The sequence below is a fragment of the Pan troglodytes genome, chromosome 10 (assembly GCF_028858775.2).
Source record: "Pan troglodytes isolate AG18354 chromosome 10, NHGRI_mPanTro3-v2.0_pri, whole genome shotgun sequence".
Lineage (NCBI taxonomy): Eukaryota > Metazoa > Chordata > Mammalia > Primates > Hominidae > Pan > Pan troglodytes.
Genome location: NC_072408.2, coordinates 44,746,001 through 44,771,256, shown reverse-complemented (window position 1 = coordinate 44,771,256; position 25,256 = coordinate 44,746,001). Strand labels below are relative to the sequence as shown.

At 40.5% G+C, this 25,256-nt stretch overlaps 1 protein-coding gene across 12 annotated transcripts in view; it reads right to left on the bottom strand.

Moving 5' to 3' along the window:
• Positions 1 to 210: 210 nt before the first annotated feature.
• The window catches only part of TFCP2 (transcription factor CP2), a 79,403-nt gene continuing 54,357 nt past the window's right edge, over positions 211 to 25,256 (bottom strand). For 3 of the 12 annotated variants that reach the window (XM_054663338.2, XM_063786665.1, XM_001149970.6), the window contains 14 exons: positions 25,088 to 25,239; positions 24,138 to 24,214; positions 22,781 to 22,886; positions 17,315 to 17,421; positions 15,559 to 15,711; positions 13,681 to 13,791; positions 12,972 to 13,060; positions 10,605 to 10,653; positions 10,120 to 10,213; positions 8,382 to 8,472; positions 6,102 to 6,226; positions 5,219 to 5,361; positions 2,431 to 2,482; positions 211 to 1,726 (listed from right to left, as the gene is read on the bottom strand). In XM_054663338.2, the coding sequence (XP_054519313.1) occupies positions 1,689 to 1,726; positions 2,431 to 2,482; positions 5,219 to 5,361; positions 6,102 to 6,226; positions 8,382 to 8,472; positions 10,120 to 10,213; positions 10,605 to 10,653; positions 12,972 to 13,060; positions 13,681 to 13,791; positions 15,559 to 15,711; positions 17,315 to 17,421; positions 22,781 to 22,886; positions 24,138 to 24,214; positions 25,088 to 25,239 (1,387 nt within the window). In that variant the 3' untranslated portion in view covers positions 211 to 1,688. The remainder of the gene's footprint in view (positions 1,727 to 2,430; positions 2,483 to 5,218; positions 5,362 to 6,101; positions 6,227 to 8,381; positions 8,473 to 10,119; positions 10,214 to 10,604; positions 10,654 to 12,971; positions 13,061 to 13,680; positions 13,792 to 15,558; positions 15,712 to 17,314; positions 17,422 to 22,780; positions 22,887 to 24,137; positions 24,215 to 25,087; positions 25,240 to 25,256) is intronic. The other 9 variants (XM_016923386.4, XM_054663339.2, XM_016923388.4 and 6 more) reach the window with 5 other exon arrangements.

Below are 25,256 nucleotides of genomic sequence, written 5' to 3'. Positions count from 1 at the left end.
CTGAGGAAAGAACTGAGGTTGAGAACCAGTACTAGGAATATAAGACAACCAGATATGTCTCCTCCTCAAAATGGAGACACCTGGTAATCATTCACTAAGAAGCATTTTGGTGTAATATAACAAGTTGCTCAGGTCAGTTTTAAACAAGTCATTGACTTAATTTTTTGGTTTCAAAGTTTTCAATTTGTTTCAAATCAAGAGAAATTAGACCATGATGCAGATTGAGTTTAATGAACAAAAATCTCTGTATAAAAAACATTTAAACCTTATCAAATGCTTTAAACACACACACACACACACACACAAATCCAAATCCAATACACAATCTTAGAACATTATCTTTGTGTACCTCAACATAACCTGTAAAAGTATTTCTAGATAAAACTTTACAAGTGAAGAAAGAAAACCCATGATGTTACACTTACACACTTACACACACACACACACACACAATCATTCTTAAGGAAGAACAAAAACATGGTAAGAGTGTGAACAGGAAGGGAATGCATCTTTTTTTGTAAAGCTTATATTAAAAAACACAGCATGAGTAAAATAACTTCCTATGCCAAGAGAAGATGCAGAGAGAGGAAACAGAAAGCAGGGATGAGACTAACTCATTAATAAATAGTTTGAGAATGTCATTCAAGAACAGTAAATTTGGGGAGTTACAGATAATCCCCAGTTGTCACCACCTCAAATTCTTTGATTCCGATAACTAATGACACTTAAAAAGCATCTATGTGTTCATTTTTTGTAGGTCTTGATTTGTTCATCATTATTTAGGTGTGCTTTGTCTCTTTCAGTGGTTAATTCCTCAGTTCATACTCAGTGTTATGTCGTAGTCACCAGAAGGGCCACAGTAATAAGCGAAGTGAACACAGGTTATAATGGGTGGCACTGGTGGTATGAGAGGGTGAATAAGGAGGGCCAGATTGCCTGGTTTGGATTTCAGCATCACTGCCTGCCAGCTCCTGGCACCTAGCAAGCTACTTAGCCACTGTGTGTCTCCATTTCCTCATCTTCGGTTGGGGGTCACTATAGCACCTACTTCAGATAGTGTGATTAGGGGGTTAAACAAGATGGTCATTCAAAAAATTTATCACACTGCCTGGTCAATAAATGTTAGCTGAAAATACTATTAGTTGTGGTATTACAGGGGAACCAAAAGGAAAATTCTGTCTCTGTATTTCTCCTCACTGATAAAGTTTTCAGGGACAAACGATGGCAAAAAGCAGAGATACCAGTACATTTGAGACCAGTACAAAGAGATTGAAGACCTAGTCTTATGAATATAGACACCCATTTTTATATAAGAAAAAAATTACAGGGCTCCATATCACAAAATTTAAGATCTTCCTGTTAAACATCACACAATTCCCATCATCATTATGCCCTACATACACTCTAAATTATGTAGAGTTTCTACTGATATTCAACAACAACAAGGTCCAGAAAGTTTAACTAAAACAGCTGCAGAACTGCATGTTGGGCAGTAATCTGTGTGTGCCACAAGAGCTTGGGCCAACACAGAGGGCCAGGATTCTGCCTCCATGGCCTGGACTCCTCCACACACAGTCAGATGAGTCAGGTTCTTGCAGACCTTCAAATCTCCATTCATATCCCCCTTCAAGAGGGCCGTTTTCAGAGGTGAAGGAAGCAGCAGCCACTGGGCACAAAACGCCACACTCCTACTTCAGTATGATATGATAGCTATCATTGGTTTCTGCTGTTAAAAAAAAGAGAGAGAGAGAATCATCTTTAGTCACCTCTAAAACACAGCAGGAGAAAAAAAGTATGGTAAGATTCTCGTGAGAAGGGGAGAAAAGGGAGGTGGAGGTTGCAGTGAGCTGAGATCACGCCACTGGACTCCAGCTTGGGCAACAAGAGCGAAATTCTGTCTCAAAAAAAAATGCATTATAAAAACAACATGCCTCAATTTCCTCATCTGTAATGGAAGATGGAAGAGAATGGCAAAAAGCCGGGCCGGGCACAGTGGCTCATGTCTATAATCCCAGCACTTTGGGAGGCCAAGGTGGGTGGATCGCTTGAGGTCAGGAGTTCGAGACCAGCCTGGCCAACAAGGTGAAACCCATCTCTACTAAAAATACAAAAATTAGCCAGACATGGTGGCACGTGCCTGTAATCCCAGCTACTTGGGAGGCTGAGGGAGGAGAATCACTTGAACTTGGGAGGCGAAGGTTGTAGTGAGCCGAGATCATGCCACTCCAGCCTGGGCAACAGATCGAGACTCTGTTTCAAAAAAAAAAAAAAAAAAAAGCCAACTTAAAAAAAGGAACAATCTCTAATATTGTCACTTTCTTTACCCAAATATGGTTACTTTTCCTATCTCTCCTCAAAGAAGTATGTACTTTGCCTAGTAGTAGTAAAGCTGTTAAACTGCTTAGAGAAAGATGTTTGTCTTACTATTACCTTTCATTGTGTCCAGAATAAAACATGCTTCTTCCTGAAAGTTCTGTATCATCTGAAAAATGCAAGAAAATTTGTGATTATTTAAATGAAAAATAACCCCTTTATATTCCTGTGTCCCTAAGGACTACCCCACATCCAGAGGGATTTATATGGGAGGCTTTACAGGTCACAAATAATGTATTTCTTGAATATCTAGGATCATAAAAGTTTTTTCCTCCCCTCCCGTTTGGTTTTTAAATATTAAAAAACTAACCAGATTAGAAGAGTTGTTTTAAAGCCTGGTATGCATTTCCCTGGGTTAACTCCAAGACTCTCCAAGGAGCACACGGACACTAATATGTGCATACAGGAGAACTGACTTCCGTGTCTTCAACTCCCATATGTGCTCTTTCCTAAAACCTCTTTAATTTTCCTTCCCCACCTTCCCTTCTCAAACTCCCTTCTCCCAGGGATAAACTCCCTTCTCCCAAGATAAAGGCATGAGTTTCACCCTCCCAGGATCCTAATAAGGTGGCCCATGATGTGAAAGCTTCAGGTGGCAAAGTGGAATGGCGAAGGTGAACGCTAATAACTGAGCAATAGACCCTTTTATGAGCCACATGGTTTCTAACTCTTTCCTTTCACCAGAATTAAAGAGTAACCTAATCACAAATTGTTGTAAGATAGAGGATTCAAAATGATTTTTTGATAATATCACTATGTAATTTCTGGTATATAATTCTGAAGTATAATCTAATGACATTGTCATTACAAAATTCCATCCATTCCTATCAATTTATGGGAATCAAGTCCCTCAGCATTTATATCTAGAGGAAAAAAACAGAATGGAATTGATGCTGAAATCCTGTGTCATTCTAGCAATCAATAGGCAGTATTCATCTACAAAGGAAATGATTATGTGCAAGGGTATGGGTAGGGAAGGAAACAATTTCATTGAACTCATTCATAGATATACCTGTAATAATTTTTTTCTTAATTTTTTTTTTTTCTTCTGAGACAGAGTTTTGCTCTTGTTGCCCAGGCTGGAGTGCAATGCCCCCATCTCGGCTCACCGCAACCTCCGCCTCCTGGGTTCAAGGGATTCTCCTGCCTCAGCCTCCTGAGTAGGTGGGATTATAGGCACGTGCCACCACACCCGGCTAATTTTGTATTTTAGTAGAGGCAGGGTTTCTCTATGTTGGTCAAACTCCCGACCTCAGGTGATCTGCTTGCCTCAGCCTCCCAAAGTGCTGGGATTACAGGTGTGAGCCACTGCGCCTGGCCTTCTTTTTTTCTTTTTTTGGATGAAGTCTCGCTCTGTCGCCTAGGCTGGAGTGCGGTGGCGCAATCTTGGCTCACCGCAACCTCTGTCTCTCGGGTTCAAGCAGTTCTCTGCCTCAGCCTCCCAAGTAGCTGGGATTATAGGCACCTGCCATCATGCCCAGCTAATTTTTGTATTTTTAGTAGAGATGGGGTTTCACCATCTTGGACACGATGGTCTTGAACTTCTGACCTTGTGATCCACCCGTCTCAGCCTCCCAAAGTGCTGGGTTTACAGGCATGAGCCATTGCGCTTGGGCAGCCTTCTTAATCTTTAATAATTACTTATTAAAACATGTAGCATATTTACATTATTTTAATCAATTGTATAATTATGATAATTCCATTATAATAATTTTTAAATTTTTATTTAAAAACTTTATTTCAAACAAATATAGTAGGATAATCAATAAAAGATGTTTGTGCATAAAAATATGTTATGGTAAGATGGCCAGGCGTGGTGGTTCACATCTGTAATCCCAGCACTTCGGAGGGCTGAGGCGGGTTGATCACTTGAGGCCAGGAGTTCGAGACCAGACTGGCCACATGGTGAAACCCAGCCTCTACTAAAAATACAAAAATTAGCCAGGCATGGTGGTGGGTGCCTGTAATACCAGCTACCTGGGAGGCTGAGGCAGGAGAATCGCTTGAACCTAGGAGGCGGGGTTGCAGTGAGCCGAGATCACACCACCGCACAACAGCCTGGGCGACAGAGTGACACTCTCTCAAAAAAAAAAAGTTACAGTAAGATAAAATTCAACGGGGGAAGTAAATGAAAATAAGAGTTCAAGGAAACAGAGGAATAGTATAAGAATTCTAACTGTTAAAGAAAAGCACAATCATGTATTTTTTTTTAATGGATGGTGGTGGTATTAAATCATTTTTGTATTAAGGTTACATGGGACGCAATTAGAATAATGATGTAACCATTTCACTTAAAAATGTCATTATATATGCCCAGAAATGACATCTTTTACAACTATTTAAACTTTAACAAAAAATTTTAAGTCAACCTAAAAATGTGCATGGGAATATGTGGTTTTTAAAATATTTTAGGACCAGGCGCAGTGGCTCACATCTGTAATCCCACCACTTTGGGAGGCCGAGGCAGGTGGATCACTTGAGGCCAGGAGTTTGAGACCAACCTGGCCAACATGGCAAAACCCCATCTCTACTAAAAATACAAAAATTAGCCAGGCGTGGTGGCGCACGCCTGTAATTCCCACTATTCAGGAGGCTGAGACAGGAGAATCACTTGAACCCAGGAGGAGGAGGTTGCAGTGACCTGAGATTGGGCCACTGCACTCCGGCCTGGGCAACAGAGAGAGACTGTTTCAAAAAAAAAAAAAAATTAGGAGGAAAGCAAGCAAAAAAGTATGAAACCCTCTGATCTAGAAAACAGAACACTCTGCCCCAGGAGAACTGCTCTTGCTCCATGCACTGACAAATTAATCATCATCTGGTAATTCAACTGTACTGAAAAATCTACCTCATCACTGATGAGCACATGAATTCCTGTTGGCCCCTGCTTGTAAATCTGGCTGATCTGGCAAGGGGAAATGCTGAAAAGCTGAGCAATTTTTTCTGTCAATTCAACAGCTGTCAGTTCTTCTAGATAGATAGCATGGTAAACTGCAAAAGGGAGAGAGCAACAGCAGTCAGTACAAAGTTTGTCCACTCTTACAGGTAACTTGATCACTAGGAATGCCCACTTTTCTGAAGGACTCAGAAATCACACTGCCTACGTTCAAATCCTGGCTCAACCACTTGCAGCTGTGTGACCTAGGGCAAGTTATTTAACATTCCTAGGCCTGATTTTTCTTGCATAAATACCGGAGATAACAGTAAAATCCTCCACAAAGAGGAGATATTAGTTGTAAATATTAAAGCATATAAAAAGTGTTAAGAATAGCACCTGGCTGGGTGTAGTGGTTTACACCTATAGTCCCAGCAATTTGGGAGGCTGAGGCAGGGAGATCGCTTGAGCCCAGGAGTTCAAGACCAGCCTGGGCAACATAGGGAGATCCCATCTCTACAAAAAATAAAACAATTAGGCAAACGAGTAGCTATAGTTCTAGCTACTCGGTAGGCTGAGGGGAGAGAATCACTTGAGCCCAGGTGGTCAAGGCTGCAATGAGTCATGATTGCGCCACTGTACTTCAGCCTGGGTAACTGAGTGAGACTCTGTCTCAAAAAAAAAAAAAAAAAAAGAATGGCACCTGCCATGTATTAGGAACTTAATAAATGCTAGTGATTATTGTTACTTCTAGCAAATACTAAATCTGCTGTTTGATAGTTTCCCATCACACATGCCCATAAGTTATCTCTTCACCTTTCTTCATATCTGTCCTGGTGTGTCCAGAACAACCTACCGAAGAAAGTACCATTTGAGTCTCCATCCTCATGCTTCTGCTGCTGTTGCTGCTGCTGTTGTTGCTGCTCCCTCAACTGCAGTGATTCCTGACAAACATAAATGGTTAACCTTGGACGCACCATCCTAAGGGGAGGAAAAAGACTAATTAGTCTTACATTCTTTATGGTAAGCACAATAAAAAGAAGGGAGAAATTGTGTTTCTACATTAATCGTATAGAGCAGATGAAAATTGGAAGCTCATTGGCCAAATGCAATTAATTTGCTATGTTTTATTAGTTCCCCAGTAGTAGGGTTTTTTTTTCCTTAAGTGGAATTAGTTCCAATATGAGACATCATATAAACCTCTAAACTTTTGGTTTTTCCTGAAGACTCAGATCTAGCAATCTTAGGCCCGCATTCTCACATGAAAACAATCAGCCATTCTTCTTACATGATGCATATATTCTTCACTATACCCCAGTCTTGACTGCCATTCACTTACATTACCCGTATGTACTCTATAGTCATTTGAGTTTGTGGCCTTTGGTGTAAAAGTTAGAAATAGTCAAAATATAAAAGCCACTGTCTAATGGGTCAGGTTCAAGATATACTTTTTACTAAAAAATGCCAACACAGTAAACTAGATCATCTTATTTCTCTCATTACCTTCTCCTAACTAGCCTAAGTCCTTTCTCTGTTCTTCTTAGAGAAAGGTATTCAACTACCTCTTGATCTGATCATCTTACTCCTTCCAATTTCTAAACACCCTTTAGATAATATGCTTGAAAAAATGAAAGATCAATTATTTTTCCACAAGTCATCAACCCCTAATTTCACTTCCTTCCTTAAAATTTTCCAAGATTCAACATCCCTTATGATGTAGACAAAAACAAATATGACCAGGCACAGTGGCTCACATCTGTAATCCCAGCACTTTAGGAAGGCGAGTCAGAAGGATTGCTTGAGCTCAGGAGTTTGAGACCAGCCAGGGGAACACGGCAAAACCCCGCCTCTACAAAAAGTACAAAATTAGGCGGGCGTGGTGGTGCGTGCCTGTAGTCCCAGCTGCTCAGGGATCTAGGCAGGAGGATGGCTTGAGCCCAGGAAATCGAGGCTGCAGTGAGCCATGATTGCATTGCTGCACTCCAGGCTGGGTGACAGAGCAAGACCCTGTCTCAAGAAAAAAACCCCAAAACAAAAGCAAACCAAAAATAAATACTGCGCACTCTGTTTTACTGTGTAGTCACTGATTTAGTTCTGTTGCCATTGACCTAAATGCTTTTTTCATCAATGTTACTACTACCTATTTAAAATTGTAAATCCCAAAAAAGGACCACAAATTACTATGTATTTTAACAATTGCAGGCAGACACTTCCTACCCACATTTGCCAGGCGCGGTGGCTCACGCCTGTAATCCCAGCACTTTGGGAGGCCAAGGCGGGCGGATCACGAGATCAGGAGATCGAGACCATCCTGGCTAACACGGTGAAACCCTGTCTCTACTAAAAAATACAAAAAATTAGCTGGGCATGGTGGCGGGCGCCTGTAGTCCCAGCTACTCGGGAGGCTGAGGCAGGAGAATGGCGTGAACCCGGGAGGTGGAGCTTGCAGTGAGCCAAGATTGCTCCACTGTACTCCAGCCTGGGTGAAAGAGTGAGACTCTGTTTTCAAAAAAATTTAAAAAAAGTAATTCCCACCCACATTTAAGAATGACCACTTCTCCAGTTAAAACCAACTTGGGACCTTTGCACCTGTTGTTCCTTCTGCCTAGAACAGTCTCCCTTCCTGTGACTCCAGAGCTGCATCCTTCTCAGAACTCAGCTTAAATATCCCCTCCTTGGAGAGGCCCTTCCTGACCATATTCTGGGCACCCTATAGCCCACAACCTTGTTTTTTGCTTATTTGTTTTGTTTTTCTTCAAAGCTCTTATCACTATCCACAATATTTATTATCTTACTCCCCATTAGAAAGTAAACTCCCTAACAATGGGCACCCTGTTTTGCTCACCAATATATTAATATTCCCAGAGCCTACAATAGTACCTGGCTCATGAAAAGGATGATGAATTTTCATTGGAAAATTCATTCACCTGGAAATGAAAAATGGAATATCATGGGGAATTCCTTGGACAAAGTGCAAGAAAACATTTTTCTAAAATCTTTATTTGGTACATAGCTGACATTTAAAAGAAATGTTTTGAGAAGGTGTATTTAGCTGTGTAGAGTATTGTGAAGAATTCCTGAATCCAAATCCATTTGGAATCCCAACCTTATTGATATTTTAACACTAATTACATACCGGCCTTTTAATGCATTAAAAAGTCTGATTCCATCTGCAGGGCCACAGATTTGGATCACATCATCTCTAGTTAATTTCAATAAATCTGCCCCTGGAATAAATATAAGAAAATGGATGATAAAGGCAAAGATTCTCTTTGTTAATGACTATTAAAATGGGCTGTATTATAAGGACACCTCATTACCAGAATGTTACAATCCATAATTTTCTTCATGGCATATAAGGCCCTTCATGACCTGGCTCCTAGCTCCTCTCCCGTCTCAATTCCCCCCAATTAACCTCCCCACTTAACCCTATGCTTTCATCATACTGATGATGTCTAATGAGCAAGTTGTTCTTTCTGCCTGAAATAACCTTCCACTATCTAAGCTGGGCACAACATGCCTGTAGTCCCAGCTACTCGAGAAGCTGAGGTAGGAGGATTGTTGAGGCCAATCGACTGTTAGGAGTTCAAGACTGTTAGGCGTGGGTAACATAGCAAGACCCTATCTCTTAAAAAAAAAAATCCTGGGCCAGGAGCAGTGACTCACGCCTGTAATCCCAGCACTTTGGGATGTCGAGGAGGGTGGATCATTTGAGGTCAGGAGTTCGAGACCAGCCTGGCCAACATGGTGAGACCCTGTCTCTATTAAAAATACAAAAATTAGTCAGGTGTGGTGGTGGGTGCCTGTAATCCCAGCTACTCGGGGGCTGAGGCAGGAGAATCGCTTGAACCCAGGAGGTAGAGGTTGCAGTAAGCTAAGATTGTGCTTCTGCACTCCAGCCTGGGTGACAGTGAGACTCCGTCTCAAAAAATAAATATATAAATAAATCCTGGATTCACCTCATGTGTCACACATGTTCCCTAACACCAATCCTCCCATGAGCATCTTACTGTCACTATCAGAACACTTATCTACAAAATCACAACTATTTATCGTTTTTTCAGAGTTTTATTTTGATTTGATTAGTTGTGTTTTGTTTCGGTGCCTTTTTTTTTTTTGGATACCAGATGATTAATGGGCCATTTGATCAGGAAGTATGCCTCATCCATTTGTGTATTCCTACCACATCAAAAAGTGCTAAATAGGCCAGGTGCCGCAGCTCATACCTGTAATCCCAGCACTTTGGGAGGCCAAGAAGGGTGGATCACTTGAGGTCAGGAGTTCGAGACCAGCCTGGCCAATATGGTGAAACCCTGTCTCTACTAAAAATACATAAATTAGCTGGGTGTGATGGTAGGCGCCTATAATTCCAGCTAATCAGGAGGCTAAGGCAGGAGAATCGCTTGAACCTGGGAGACGGAGGTTGCAGTGAGCCGAGATCATGCAACTGCACTCCAGCCTGGGTGACAGAGTGAGATTCCATCTCAAAGAAAAAGAAAAAAAAGCTAAATAAAAGTGTATTGTGTAAATGAAATAAATTATAGTGATATCAAGGGGAAAATTTCAGACTACCTGCAAATGCCCCCTTGATAAAACTCTACGAAATATACATTTTAAAAAGTGTTGTATGAAATAAGCATTTTTAAATTAAATTGAATTTAAACTGAAAAGTGTTTGTTTTTAAGTATTTCACAGCACAGCTGCAGCTAGTGAGAAAGTCTTAAGGGTTCTATGAAATTCATTTCATCAGAAAAATGCAGTAAGATCTCTCATACACATATACACACACACAACTCTCCCATGGATACCAGGAGGCCCTAGAATGCAAAGGAAAATTTCATGCTAGGGAAAACAAAAGAAAAATAAAATTTAACCTGAGAAGTTTGTGAAAAGCCTTGTGAATGTAGAAAAACGATTTCGATGCAACCACTGCTGAGCTTCCTGAGGTGTGGTTGTTGGTAAGAGGTTCTGAAAGGGAGAGCACGTTTTTTAGGTAACCAAATAGGTTTGTCTGTTACCCCATTAGGTAACACATAGCCAAACACCCCACACAACCCCATACTCAGGCCTAGTTTGTGAAAGTTGTTTTCTCTTTCTCCAACCATGCAAGATGCTCAAGGAGTTCCATCCTTTTCTTCCCCACTAGACTGTAAGCTGCTCAAATGGAAGGGTCCTGCATTACTTGTTTCATATCTTTAGTCCCTAGCACAGTATCTGGTTCATAGTCAAAATTCAATAAATGTTTGTTTAATGAATGAATGAATAATACTCCCTAAAAGTTGGGCATTTCTACTGAATTGGACAGTCATCAAAGTATTACCAGACATTGCAAGTAACTGACATTCAACTTTAGACTTACATCTGTGACTGGAGGGGGTGGCTCTGGCTGGTGGTTTGGTGAACCATTTCTAAAGAAACATTTAAAATGAAAGGATGAGTCCATGACACATGCTGGGGCTCATTATTTCATTCCTCAGCTTCACAATAAATCTCATGCTAGAGATTAAAGAAAAATCTGTGCTCTCTCATAACACATTCTTATTCTTTGACCCAATACTTTAATTTTCTATTAGTTTAACCTAAAGACTTTATGAGGAGGAGGAGAAACTATGTCATTAGCAATATTTTCTTATTATTGAGGAAACTGAAGAAAATATCAACATTTCAATAAATTGGGACTGATGAGATAAATTATGGCATAAAAATATTTAACCATAAATTTACTAAGATGAAAAATTATGAAAGAATAATTATCAAGAAAAAAATTTAAAAATAAAATGAAAAATATCAGGATAAAAAATTTTATCAATACATTACTACTGTAGGAAATACATAAATATGCACACATATACAAGAAAAATATTGGAAGAAAATTTATGCAATGCAATATCATCACACAGATTTAAAATAAAAAACAATTTTTTTTTTTTTTGAGACAGAGTCTCGCTCTCTTGCCCAGGCTGGAGTGCAGTGGCATGATCTTGGCCCACTGCAAGCTCTGCCTCCCGGGTTCATGCCATTCTCCTGCCTCAGCCTCCTGAGTAGCTGGGACTACAGGCGCCTGCCACTACACCCAGCTAATTTTTTTGTATTTTTAGTAGAGACAGGGTTTCACCGTGTTAGCCAGGATGGTCTCGATCTCCTGACCTTGTGATTCGCCCGCCTCCACCTCCCAAAGTGCTGGGATTACAGGCGTGAGCCACCGCGCCCGGCAAAAAAAATTATTTTTAAAGTAGCCCCAAAAATTAGTGCTGCCTAATTTATGATCCAAGGGTTATCTCCACACTCCAGTTTTTCTTTTTCTTTTTTTTTTGAGACGGAGTTTCACTCGTTTGCCCAGGCTGGAGTGCAGTGGCATGATGTCAGCTCACTGCAACCTCTGCCCTCTGGTTTCAAGCGATTCTCCTGCCTCAGCCTCCCAAGTAGCTGGGATTACAGGCGCCCGCCGCCACACCTGGCTAATTTTTTTTATTTTTAGTAGAGACAGGGTTTCACCATGTTGGCCAGGCTGGTCTCGAACTCCTGACATCGTAATCTGCCCACCTCGGCCTCCCAAAGTGCTGGGATTGCAGGTGTGAGCCACCGCGCCCAGCCTGTTTTTCTTTATACGTTCTTTGTCTACGAATTGTCCCTCTTCCCTAATGCCTACTTTTATGGAAGAAAAAGTTTAACTAGTATGAAGTACATGACAAAGAGAAGAGAAAAATTTTTAAACACAGCTCTTAAACCCTATATCATATTTGGAATTACCTATAAGTAGAATGTATCATCTATGTGGATGTTAAGATTTTTTTTTCTTTTAAAAAAAGATGTTTTTCCTTTTTTAGCCTTAGCTGCAAAATTCAAATTTGGTATTCGAACTTAGTAATTAACTTATCTTAGGGCCCTACTTATATGTATTCCTTCTACAACTAATACCTACTTTTATTCTTAATTGTTACGTTTTAAATATTTAAGCTACCTTAATTAAATACTTTAAAAAGTAGGTCAGACAAAGAGCCTAAATAAATCCAAAACCACAAACATTGCAACCAAACAATACACTCGCACATTTGGTAGCCTAACTATTTCAAGTTTCAATATGGCTATGTGAAATACATGTTAAATGCTCAGACTATAATACAGCTACTTTTTAAAATTGGAGTAGGCATCTGTACCAACTTTCAATTATCTCTTATGGTAAAAGATAATAAGGCAAGATTAAATGTATCCCATAAATAATTCCAAAACTTCATTTTAGCCATCATCTTCAAACTTATTTCCCCAATTATCAAAGATTCATAATAATTAGGTGTTAGAAGTATTCCTAACAAGTAACAAAACAAATTTTAGTGTTTGTACAATTGTTTCCAGTTCCCAAAGACCACTGTCTGGTGCAAGTATGATCAGGAAATGAAATAACCACAAGATGTGCAGTAATAGGGAGAGGCAAAAAGCCCAGATCATCAGTCCCTGAACCACTAAAAATTGACCATAAATGCTACTTTCTAGTGGGGGGAAAAAAGACGAGGAGGAGGGAGAGGGGAGAACACAAAGAGAAGAAAGGGCTATATAAAACTCTTTCGATCTCTTTTGAAGCTACTCCAAATCTCAGTTAATATATAAATCCATCAAAGAACGACCAAATAGATATACTTATTGATTTAAAAAGATCTTGTTTATGAACAGGTAATGAAAGAATATATATTTTGGACAAATACAAGCCAATTTTATTTCCCAGACTTACCCTTCCCCAAGAGAAAAACTGCTATGGGAACTGTTGAAGCCAGGTGATGGGGAGTTATTGACATACGTGATCTCAGGCCATGGAGAACACTAAAAACAAAGGATATGTTAGATAATGAACAAGCACATATGACCCCAGGATTTGACTAAAACATTGTTACTTGAATAGCACATCTTGATTAGTAAATCTTAATTCCTCAGAGACTCCCATAAGCAATAGAGAACACTGCTTCTCTTTCCGCCATCTTGGAGCCTGTGGAGGCCTGCTGGGAATAGGACTTCTAAAAAGAAATACGTCTAGAAAACTGCAGTCCCGGGCCATTTTTGTTGGTTATAAGTGGGTTCCAGAACCAAAGGCAGCACACAGCTCTTCCTAAAATTGAAGGTGGTTTATGCCCAAGATGAAACTGAATTCTATTTGGGCAAGAGATGTGCTTATGTATACAAAGCAAAGAACACCACAATAGCTCCTGCAGCAAACCAAACCAAACCAGAGTAATTTGGGGAAAGATAACTTGGACACAGAGACAGTGGCATGGTTCGTGCCAAATTCTAAAGCAATCTTCCTGTTAAGGCCACTGGACACAGAATCCATGTGATACTGTGCCCCTCAAGGCTTAGGAGAAGTAAATTCTGACCAGTTTGGAAGTGATGAATTTTTAAGATTAAAAATTATGAACTGAAATTGTCACCAAAAGAAATCTTTTTACCTCTGTGAGTATGGTTGTCTCATAGGAAGGCTGATATTTCTCCTTTTCATGAGGTGTTCGTTTCTCCATTTTTTCCCTATCCGTTTTTTGCTTTCTGTCTGCACCTTTGGGCTGAAATGAAAAATATTTTGTTTTAAATTCAGGTACTCACCTTTTAACCCAAAATATTGCTTCCAAAAACTTAAATATTCACGTATGAAACAAAATTGTATGTGCAGTGATGTAAAGGCAAGACACATCACTTTAAGTTTGAAAATAGGAAATTTAAATGTTTATATTCGATGGAGTTGAAAAGAATCAGATCTATAGCTACTGACATGGAAAGATCTCTAAAGCACATAGTTCACTGAAAAAAATCAAGTCTCAAAACATTTCTTTCTTTTTTTTTGAGACAGAGTCTCACCCTGTCACACGAGCTGGAATGCGGTGGCGAGATCTCGGCTCACTGCAACCTCTGCCTCCAGGGTTCAAATTATTCTCCTGCCTCAGCCTCCCCAGTAGCTGGGACTACAGGCGTCCGCCACCACACCCAGCTAATTTTTTACCTTTAGTAGAGACGGGGTTTCACCATTTTGGTCAGGCTGGTCTTAAACTCCTGACCTTGTGATCCGCCCACCTCGGCCTCCCAAAGTGCTGGGATTACAGGCATGAGCCACCGTGCCTAGCCTCAAAACATTTCAAATAGTATAATCCCATTTATGTGTAAAAGAAAATATGTATATAGCTATGTATGTGTGTGTATAAAAGCATAGGAAGGAACTAGAAGAGCTGGGCGCAGTGGCTCACGCCTGTAATCCCAGCACTTTGGGAGGCCGAGGCAGGCGGATTGCCTGAGGTCAGGAGTTCGAGACCAGCCTGGCCAACATGGCGAAACCCTGTCTCTACTAAAAATACAAAAAATTAGCTGGGCATGGTGGTGTGTGCCTGTAGTCCTAGGTACTGGGGAGGCTGAGGCATGAGAACAGCTTGAACCCAGGAGACGGAGGTTGCAGTGAGCTGGCACTGCACCACTGCATTCCAGCCTGGGTGACAGAGTGAAACTCCGACTCAAAAAAAAAAGAAGAGGGAAGTAGAAGAACACATACGAAATTATGAAATTATGACAGTGGTTTCCTCTGGGAAGAGGTTGTGGAGGGGGTCAGTGTAAGAGTAGTAAAGGGAGAATTTCAGTGTTGCTATGAATACCTCTGTATTATTCAATCTCTTACAATGAGAACATATTTATTCATGTGATAAAAATAAACAGGACCCTGGCTAGGGCACAGTGGCTTACACCTGTAATCCTAGTACTTTGGGAGGCCAAGGAGGGCAGATAACTTAAGCCCGGGAGTTCAAGGCCAGCCTGGGCAACATGGCAAGACCCCCTCTCTATAAAAAATACAAAAATTAGCCCGGTGTGGTGGCACATGCCTGTAGTCCCACCTACTGGGGAAGCTGAGGCAGGAAGATCGATTGAGCCCAGGAGGTTAAACTATGATTGCGCCACTGCACTCCAGCCTGGGTGACAAAATGAAACCCAGTCTCAAAAATAAATAAATAAATAAGACCAAATAAGAAAAGATCAAGTATGAAAATAACCAAAACTAGTCAATTTTTGTGAGCTTTACAAGAGCTTGTAACTTCAATAGGCTTTAAGAGCTTTCAATGAGAATCCATGTTCTTGCCTCTAGCCCTCTTTTCCAAGTTCCTATTATCCTACGACCATGTAAATTTCTTTACCAGGCATCTTGGTAATTATTTCAATGACTCTAGCTTAGACTTTTTTTGTGTGTGTGAGTTTTCAAAAAAAGACAAGTTGATTTTCTGACTTGGTAACTAATGTTAAAATAGAAAGATAAGGTAAAAGAATCCAAGGGCCAGCACATTGCCCAGGAATACCTTGAAAACTTTGATCTGGCAGCTGGCCGAGTGTAAGTGCTCAGTATATTCCCCGTTTTCATTCTCCTTGAAGGTATCTATTTGTACTCGGAATGGCACCCCCTTTTCTCCACCATGTTTCCTCATAGTGAACTCTGTGCTAATACAGTGCACCTGAAAAGAATACAACAGCAAGGCTTCAGTACCGCTAGCTAGCCAAACCAGTTGGCAGTATTTTTTTTAGCAACTATTAACAGCAAAACCTTTACCAGGCATTATGAATACCTACAAAAAACACTTTTCCTCTTTTTGATCTTGAAGAACTTACAATCTGATAGAGGAAATAGAAAAATGCTTTACAAATGCAAACAAAATAAAAGTACAGATCTAATGCTAACAAAAGCTACTGTGAGGAACTAAATTCATTAACTGCTTCAAAGAACACAGAGCTAGCAAAAGAGAAATGATTTATGTTAGTTAAAGTTTCCTCAATTTTAAGGAAGATTGTAGAAAGAGGAGTCACTACCCAGTCTGGGAACATAGTAAATATGAAAGTTCACAGCAATAGTGGAGAAAAAGGTTTGCTTGGCTACTGCATAAAGTCTAAGATTGGTGAATTTTTTTTTTTTTTTTTTTGAGACTAAGTTTTGCTCTTGTCACCCAGGCTGGAATGCAATGGCACAATCTCGGCTCACCGCAACCTCCACCTCCCCGGTTCAAGCAATTCTCTTGCCTCAGCCTCCCAAATAGCTGGGATTACAGGCACACACCACCACGCCCTGCTAATTTTTGCATTTTTAGTAGAGACAGGTTTTCGCCATGTTGGCCAGGCTGGTCTCGAACTCCTGACCTCAGGTGATCTGCCTGCCTTGGCCTCCCAAAGTGCTGGGATTACAGGTGTGAGCCACGGCACCCAGCCTGGTGAATCTTAATAGAAGAACCTTGTCTGATTGACTACTCCACAAGATTATAGCTGAAAGTCTTAAAATCATATATATAAAGTGTTTACTTAACATAGTGACTATCTCATGTGAAGTATTAATAAACTAGTGGTTACTATAATTACTACAAATAAGGATTTTCAAGGACTCTACCCAAAGAACATAATCAGATACGCAAATCAAATTTTAAGTATAAATATGTTCAAAATAACATCACAGATAATAGTAAAAAATCAGGCCAATCAAGGCCGGGCATGGTGGCTCACACCTATAATCCCAGCACTTTGGGAGGCCAAGGTGGGTGGATCACCTGAGGTCAGGAGTTCAAGACCAGCCTGGCTAGCATGGCGAAATCCCACCCCTACCAAAAATACAAAAATTAGCCAGGCATGGTGACATGCGCCTCTAGTCCCAGCTACTGGTGAGGCTGAGGCAAGAGAATCGCCTGAACTGGAAGGCAGAGGTTGTAGTGAGCCGAGATTGCACCACTCCACTCCAGATTGGGAGACAAAGCCGAGACCCTGTCCCCCCCCAAAAAAATTATGCCAATCTAACTGCCAAATAATTGTTATGTAAATTATGGTACAACCAAGAAATGAAATATTATGCAGCCATTACCAAGCAATTTTGGGAGACACAAATAAATAAACTGGGGTATTAGAAGAGCAATTCAGAAACTCCTCAATGCTCTCAGGCACAGGTTAAAGAGCCTGGGCTTGACAGTCAGGCTAGAACCCTGTAAAGATTTCAAAGTTAACATGTTTTATCCTTTAAGAAATAAACTGGTAGTAAGAGAGATGCTCTTCAAAACTGGAACCCTATCTGCAACGCCTTACCTGAATAAACACAGATGTCCTCTTTGCAGGGTCCCACAGGAACTCCACTGTATTTAGTTGAGTTGGATTAGCCCTAGGATCGATTATACCCACAGACATTGGGATATCTGAGAAACAAAATGGTAATCATTGAACAATTCTGAGGGCCACTCAGTTTTAAATAAGAAAGCATTGATTCTTATATTACTCAATGTAGCTACCAAGATTTTTGTATATCACATCCTAAATTTCTTTGTTTTTTTTTTTGTCGTTGTTGTTGTTTTTTATGGAGTCTTGTTCTGTTGCCCAAGCTGGAGTGCAGTGGTAACAGGCCTGGAGTGCAGTGGCACCATCTCAGCTCACTGCAACCTCCGCCTCCTGGGTTCAAGCGATCCTCCTGCCTCTGCCTCCTGAGTAGCTGGGATTACAGGCCCGTGCCACCACGCCCGGCTAATTTTTTTGTATCTTTAGTAGAGATGGGGTTTCACCATGTTGGCCATGCTGCTCTCAAACTCCTGACCTCAGGTTATCCACCCAGCTTGGCCTCCTAAAGTGCTGGGATTACAGGCTTGAGCCACTGTGCCCAGCCCACACCTTAAATTTCTTTTTTGTCAATGAAAATATTTGATTAGAGTAAAATTGACTTAAGTACTTTGCTTCTGAGCACCTTTTTTCCTCTTTAAAAAGTTTTTAAAATACGGCAATTAAAAAAATTATTTGGCCAGGCACGGTGGCTCACACCTGTAATCCCAGCACTTTGGGAGCCCAAGGCAGGCGGATCATGATGTCAGGAGTTCGAGACCAGCCTGACCAACATGACGTAACCTCATCTCTACTAAAAATACAAAAATTAGCCGGCCGTGGTGGCCCACACCTGTAATCCCAGCTACTCAGGAGGCTGAAGCAGAAGAATTGCTTGAACCTGGGAGGTGGAGGTTGCAGTGAGCCGGAGATCGAGCCACTGCACTCCAGCCTGGGTGACAAAGCAAGACTTCATCTCAAAAAAAAAAAAAAAAAAAAAATTATTTTTAGGCCAGGCGTGGTGGCTTACACCTGTTATCCCAGCACTTTGGGAGGCCAAGGTGAGCGGATCACCTGAAGTCAAGAGTTCAAGACCAGCCTGGCCAACATGGCGAAACCCCGTCTCTACTAAAAAATACAAAAATTAGCCAGGCATGGTAGTGGGCATCTGTAATCCCAGCTACCTGAGAGGCTGAGGCAGAGAGAACTGCTTGAACCAGGGAGGCAGAGGTTGCAGTGAGCCAGTATTGTGCCATTGCGCTCCAGCCTGGGTGACAGAGCAAGACTGTCTCGAAAAACAAAAAAATCATTTTTAAATTGAGAAATAATAATTGTACATATTCATGGGCTATATAGTGATGTTTCAATACATATAATGCATAGTGATCAGATCAGGGTAATCAGCATATTCATTGTCTCACACATCTGTCATTTCTTTGTGTTGGGAATGTTCAGTATCCTCCTTCTAGCTTAAAATATGGCAATTTAAAGGCAGTTTCCTTTTAATTTGTTAAAATCCTATTTAAGGTGGATTAAGTCTACACTATCATGAAAACTGTAATTTATAATCTATTTCAACTACAGTTTGAAAATTAGTTTCATTGCCAAAAGCACATTAAGAGTATTGCTATTGAAGGGGTGCAGCAGAGTGTCTATATGAAGGTAGAAAGCATTATATCACGAATGGAAGTGGGAAAATTTTAACATAAAGATTGATGCAGGCCAAGCATGGTGGCTCACGCCTGCAATCCCAGTACTTTGGGAGGCCAAGACGGGTGGATCATTTGAGGTCAGGAGTTCGAGACCAGCCTGGCCAACATGGTGAAAACTTGTCTCTACTAAAAATATAAAAATTAGCTGGGCGTGGTTGTGGATGCCTATAATCCCAGCTACTCAGGAGTCTGAGGCATGAGAATGGCTTGAACCCGGGAGACAGAGGTTGCAGTGAGCCGAGATCATGCCATTGTACTCCAGCCTGGATGACAGAGCAAGACTCTGTCTCAAAAAAAAAAAAAAAAAAAAAAAAGATGGTTGATGCTGACTTACCAAGTCATCAAATAATCCTATAACAGAGTGACAAATCTTTACTTAAAAGGGAAGCAAGAATTAATGGGTTTGAGTAGAACTTTTCTTTCCATTCCACACAGCAGATATTCAAATAGCATTCCCTGATTTCTCCTATTAATGATCAAACTGGGGAGTTAAGGCCAGGTAATATGTATTATCAGAACTGTGGTATTAACTATACTACTGTTTTGGTATCAATGATTCAAACAATACAGCATCAAGTGGGTCCCACTCCACAATATTAGTTGTGTTAGATTCATCTTAAGGTCAACTTATCATACAGATATCAGGATCACTGCATGAGAACCAATATTTTCTCAGGTAAAATTAGTAGCAGTTAAATTTTTCTTAACAACTATGTTTACCAAAAGGAAATTTTAACCAATTAGAAATCAGAGATGCAGATACCATGAAAAGTGACTGCATGTGTATTTGTGAAGATCTTTCCTTTATACCCTATGACTTAGGAAAAACAAATTCTACTCTGTGTAGCAATGTGGGAAGACACAACTTAACTGCAAACCAAGTGACATAGCTTCTAATACCAGAACTCCCACTTTATAGTGCCTGGTTCTCAGGCACTAGTAAAATGAAGGAACTTTCAGCATGCTGGGGAAAAAAGTCTGCCCCTCTTTACAAACGCAAAACAAAATATCAGATCCTGAGCAGCCAAAACAATGGTGAAATAGAACAAAGTTGGAGGTCTCATGCTTCACGACTTCCAAACTGACTATAAAGCTACACTTAGCAAAATAGTGAGGTATAGGCATAAAGACAGACATTTAAACAAATGGAATAGAATAGACAGCCTACAAATAAGTATTCAAATATATGGTCAAATGAGTTTTGACAAGGGTGCAAGACCATTCAGTGGGGGAAAGAACAGTCTTTTCAACAAACGGTGTGGAGAAAACTGGGTATCCACATGCAAAAGAATGAAGTTGGGCCCTTCTTTCTGTATATGGTTTACCATACAACCTTTTTTGTATATGGTTGTACCATATACAAACACGAACTCAAAATGGACCTGTGACCTGAATATAAGACCTAAAACTATAAAACTCTTAGGAGAAAACATATGGGAAAAGCTTCTTGGCACTGAATTTGGCAATGATTTCTTGGATGTGGCACCAAAAGCACAGGCAATTAAAAAAAATTAGATAAATTGGACCACCTCAATGTAAAACTTTAGTGCATCAAAGGATAGTATCAATATAGTAAAAAAGCAACCCACACAATAACAGAAAAGATTTGCATGTGATATATCTGCTATGGGGTTAATATCCAGAATATTTAAAAAATTCTTTCAAATCAATAACAAAAAAAAACAAAACAATCCAATTCGATAGTGGGCAAAAGACTTGAATAGACATTTCTCCAAAGAAAATATATAAATGACGGGCCAGGAGCCTTGGCTCACACCTGTAATCCCAGCGCTTTGGGAGGCCAAGGCGGGTGGATCACCTGAGGTCAGGAGTTCGAGACCAGCCTGGCCAACATGGCAAAACCCTGTCTCTACTAAAACACAAAAATTAGCTGGGTGTGGTGGCGGGCACCTGTAATCCCAGCTACTCAGGAGGCTGAGGCAGGAAAATCGCTTGAACCCGGGAGGTGGAAGTTGTAGTAAGCCAAGATCATGCCACTGCACTCCAGCCTGGGCGACAGAGGGAGACTCCATCTCAAAAATAAATAAATAAATAAATAAAAATAAAGAAAGAAAGAAAATATATAAATGGCCAATAAGCACATGCAAAGATGCTTGACATCACTTATCACCAGGGAAATGCAAATCAAAACCACAATGAGATACTACTTCACAACCATCAGGATGGATATTATCAAAAAATAGAAAGCAACAGGCCAGGTGTGGTGGCTCACGCTTGTAATCCCAGCACTTTGGGAGGCCGAGGCGGGCAGATCAAGAGGTCAAGAGATTGAGACTACCCTGGCCAACATGGTGAAACCCCGTCTCTACCAAAAATACAAAAATTAGCTAGGTGTGGTGGTGCATGCCTGTAATCCCAGCTACTTGGAGGCTGAGGCAGGAGAATCACTTGAACCTGGGAGGCAGAGGTTGTGGTGAGTTGATATCGCGCCATTGCACTCCAGCCTGGGCAACAAGAGCAAAACTCCATCTCAGGAAAAAAAAAAAAAAAAAAAAAAGGAAAGCAGCAAGTGTTGACAAGGATTGGAGAAATTGGAACCTTTTTTTTTTTTTTTTTTTGAGAGAGTCTCGCTCTGTCACCCAGGCTGGAGTGCAGTGGCGTGGTCTTGGCTCACTGCAAGCTCCGCCTCCCGGGTTCACACCATTCTCCTGCCTCAGCCTCCTGGGTAGCTGGGACTACAGGCGCCCGCCACCACGCCTGGCTAATTTCTTTGTATTTTGAGTGGAGACGGGGTTTCACCGTGTTAGCCAGGATGGTCTCGATTTCCTGACCTCATGTTCTGCCCACCTTGGCCTCCCAAAGTTTTGGGATTACAGGCGTGAGCCACCACGCCCGGCCGAAATTGGAACCTTTGAGTACCGCTGGTAGAAATGTAAAATGTGTAGTCACTGTGGAAAACAATATAGTGGTTTCTAAAAAAAATCTAAGATAGAGTTACCATATGACCCAGCAATTCCATTTCTGGATATGTATCCAAAAGAATTAAAAGCAGAGACTCAAACACATATTTGTACATCCATGTTCATAGCAGCGTTATTCACAATAGCCAAGAAATGGAATCAAATTAAGTGCCTATCATGGGATGAATGGATAAACAAAGTGTGATATATACACACAATGGAATATTATTCAGCCTTGCATGGGAAGGAAATGCTAATGTATGCTATACCATGAACCTTGAAAACATTATGCTAAGTGAAAAATGCCAGTCACAAAAGGACAAATACTGCATGATTTCATTTATGCAGTACTTAGTAGTCCAATTCATAGAGACAGAAAGGAGAATAGTGGTTACCAGGGGCTATGAAGAAGGGAGAATGGGGAGTTGTTGTTTAACAGGTACAGACTTCTGGTTTTGCAGATGAGAAAAGTTCTGGAGATGGATGATAGTTATGGTTACACAATAATGTGAATGTACCTAATGTTACTGAACTATCCACTTAAAATTGGTTAAAATGATAACTTTTATGTAATGCATATTTTACCACAACTTAAAAAACAACAAAATCAACCTATAGTTGCTATGGAACTAAAGTGTTTACACTTCCAACTTCAATTTTGATATCATTTTAACTTGTATTACTTAAAATTTTTTATGCTTAGTAAATAATTTCAAGGTTTATACTAATTGAGCCTCTCAAGCATATGAATCAAGGTAAATGTCAAATAAAGAAAACCAACTCTGGGTCCATAGCTAAAGGCATTTCCTAGGCAACAGATTCTCTTAACTCACCTATGTCAAGAATTCTGTCTCCAGGTCGGTTCCACCTCCAGCCCTCTAGCTGCTGATGTTCAGTGTACTGAAGCCTTCTGTCATGGAACACCACACGGAATATACTCTAAAAGGATACAACAAAATCAGATGATAACAAGACCTCTTGAAAATCAGTGCTGACAAAGAAAAACTAGCAGGACTCACTGCCAGTTGGTTTCTAAACGCAATCTAAAATTATTTTTCTTAAGATCTGTTTCACTCTAAAACCCATACCATACTAAGTGCTATTTCAGGATAAAATTTTATAATTTCTCAGATATAATCTTTTTTTTTTTTTGAAACAGATTTTGCTCTTGTTGCCCAGGTTGGCGTGCAATGGTGTGATCTCGGCTCACCGCAACCTCTACCTCCCGGATTCAAGGAATTCTCCTGCCTCAGCCTCCTGAGTAGCTGGGATTACAGGCATGTGCTACCACGCCTGACTAATTTTGTATTTTTTGTAGAGACAGGGTTTCTCCATGTTGGTCAGGCTGGTCTCAAACTCCCAACCTCAGGCGACCCGCCCGCCTCAGCCTCTCAAAGTGCTGGGACTATAGGCGTGAGCCACCGGGTCCAGCCAATTTCTCAGATAGAATCTTTATAATTAACTGGTACCATATTTAAAACTTGGCTTAAACTTCAGTCCGATGGTAACTAGGAATAAAGTACTCCTGTCTGAAGCGTTTCTGCACGCCTCTTCTGTTATACCACGGCCTATCTGGCTTAGCTCTTCAGATGTATATGAAAAACTCACCAACTCCCCTGCTTGCTAACCCACCATACAACCTGTAAACACTGAGGGTAGGTAGAGCCTGTTTCCATCAACTTTCCTTTTGTTACTCTTACTTTGTAGAAGTGCCTATTAATTCCTCCCACTACCTTTTGACAAAACTCCTCTGTTTCAACTGTGCTGTGAATTATCAAAATCCTAACTGTTAATCTAGACTAAGAGAACTGCTCTTCATCAAAGTAGCTTCTGTTTTCCTTGCTATAAGACTAAGTATCAAAAAAGATACTGAGGCTTCTCTAAAGATCTCAAGGAGGTTACTTTACTCCACCCAAAAGAACTTCACTGAGCCAGGGGTGATTACCCTGGACAGGGAGTGGTAAGCGTTCTATTTCTGCAGCTCTGAAAAATTCATGTGAATACTGGGGCTTACTCTGACCCCAAAGAAATAACACATCAGCTTACTACTCTGCCAACAAATTACTGCAGGCAAGAGATACCATTAAGCCATTGGAAGCAAAAGAACATTAACAACAACAACAACAAAATTTAAAATCCCAAAAGGATTAGTAAAAAATATTGTACAGAAGAATGATTTATTCGTTTTACCTTCACCAATTTGCCATTAATTTCTGGAAGTTCTCCAAGTTTCCTATTGTCTAGCATTCGAATTTCGTAAGACTGTCCTAGAAGAAAAAGTAATTACATATTATATTGACCACAAATTAACTTCACTAGATTCGGAAAGAATAAAATTCAGTTGGTTGAATATACAACAGTATAATAATATTATTAGTATTAGTAACAACAATCAGAAGCCTTTACTAGATGCTCAGCACTGTGCTAAGTATTGTCACATTATCTCATTTAACTGATATACCTTTCTAAGGTATTATCAATCCCATTTTACAGACAAAGAAATTGAAACTTAAAAGAGTTTTAGCAACTTGTCCAAGGCCACACAATTGGTAAATAATAGAGCCAGGTAGAGTAATACTTCTCAGACAGTAACCAATGGGAGTGTCTAGGGAATATGATTAGGAAGAGGAAGCTGGACACTAAAAATGGACAGCTAAGCAAAAGAAGCTAGTAATAGATATCAAGTATGACATTAGAACTCAAATCTCTGAAGTAGGACTTCTAGTTTGATAGGGCACACTAGAAAGATCTAAGTTTTTACATATAAGTGTACCTAATAAAACATCATAAATGGCCAGGCACGGTGGCTCACGCCTGTAATCCCAGCACTTTGGGAGGCCAAGGCAGGCGGATCATGAGGTCAGGAGATCGAGACCATCCTGGCTAACACGGTGAAACCCTATCTCTACTAAAAATACAAAAAAATTAGCCGGGTGTGGTGGCGGGTGCCTGTGGTCCCAGCTACTCAGGAGGCTGAGGCAGGAGAATGGTGTGAACCTGGGAGGCAGAGCTTGCAGTGAGCCAAGATGGCGCCACTACACTCCAGCCTGGGTGACGCCGTCTCAAAACAAACAAACAAACAAAAAAATCATAAATACAGTAGGTCTGCAATAGTACTAATGAATGAGGAAGGATCTAACCTTGATTGAGATACGTTAGGGTTTCATCATGGAGTTTCACTGCTGGAGAGGTAGCAGCACAAAGCACATATTGAAAAGGCAGGATTTTATTCTCATTATCAGGAGGCAAACTCGACTCTTCTTGCTTAAAAATGGGCAATGCAAGGACATCACTAAAATAAAACAAATG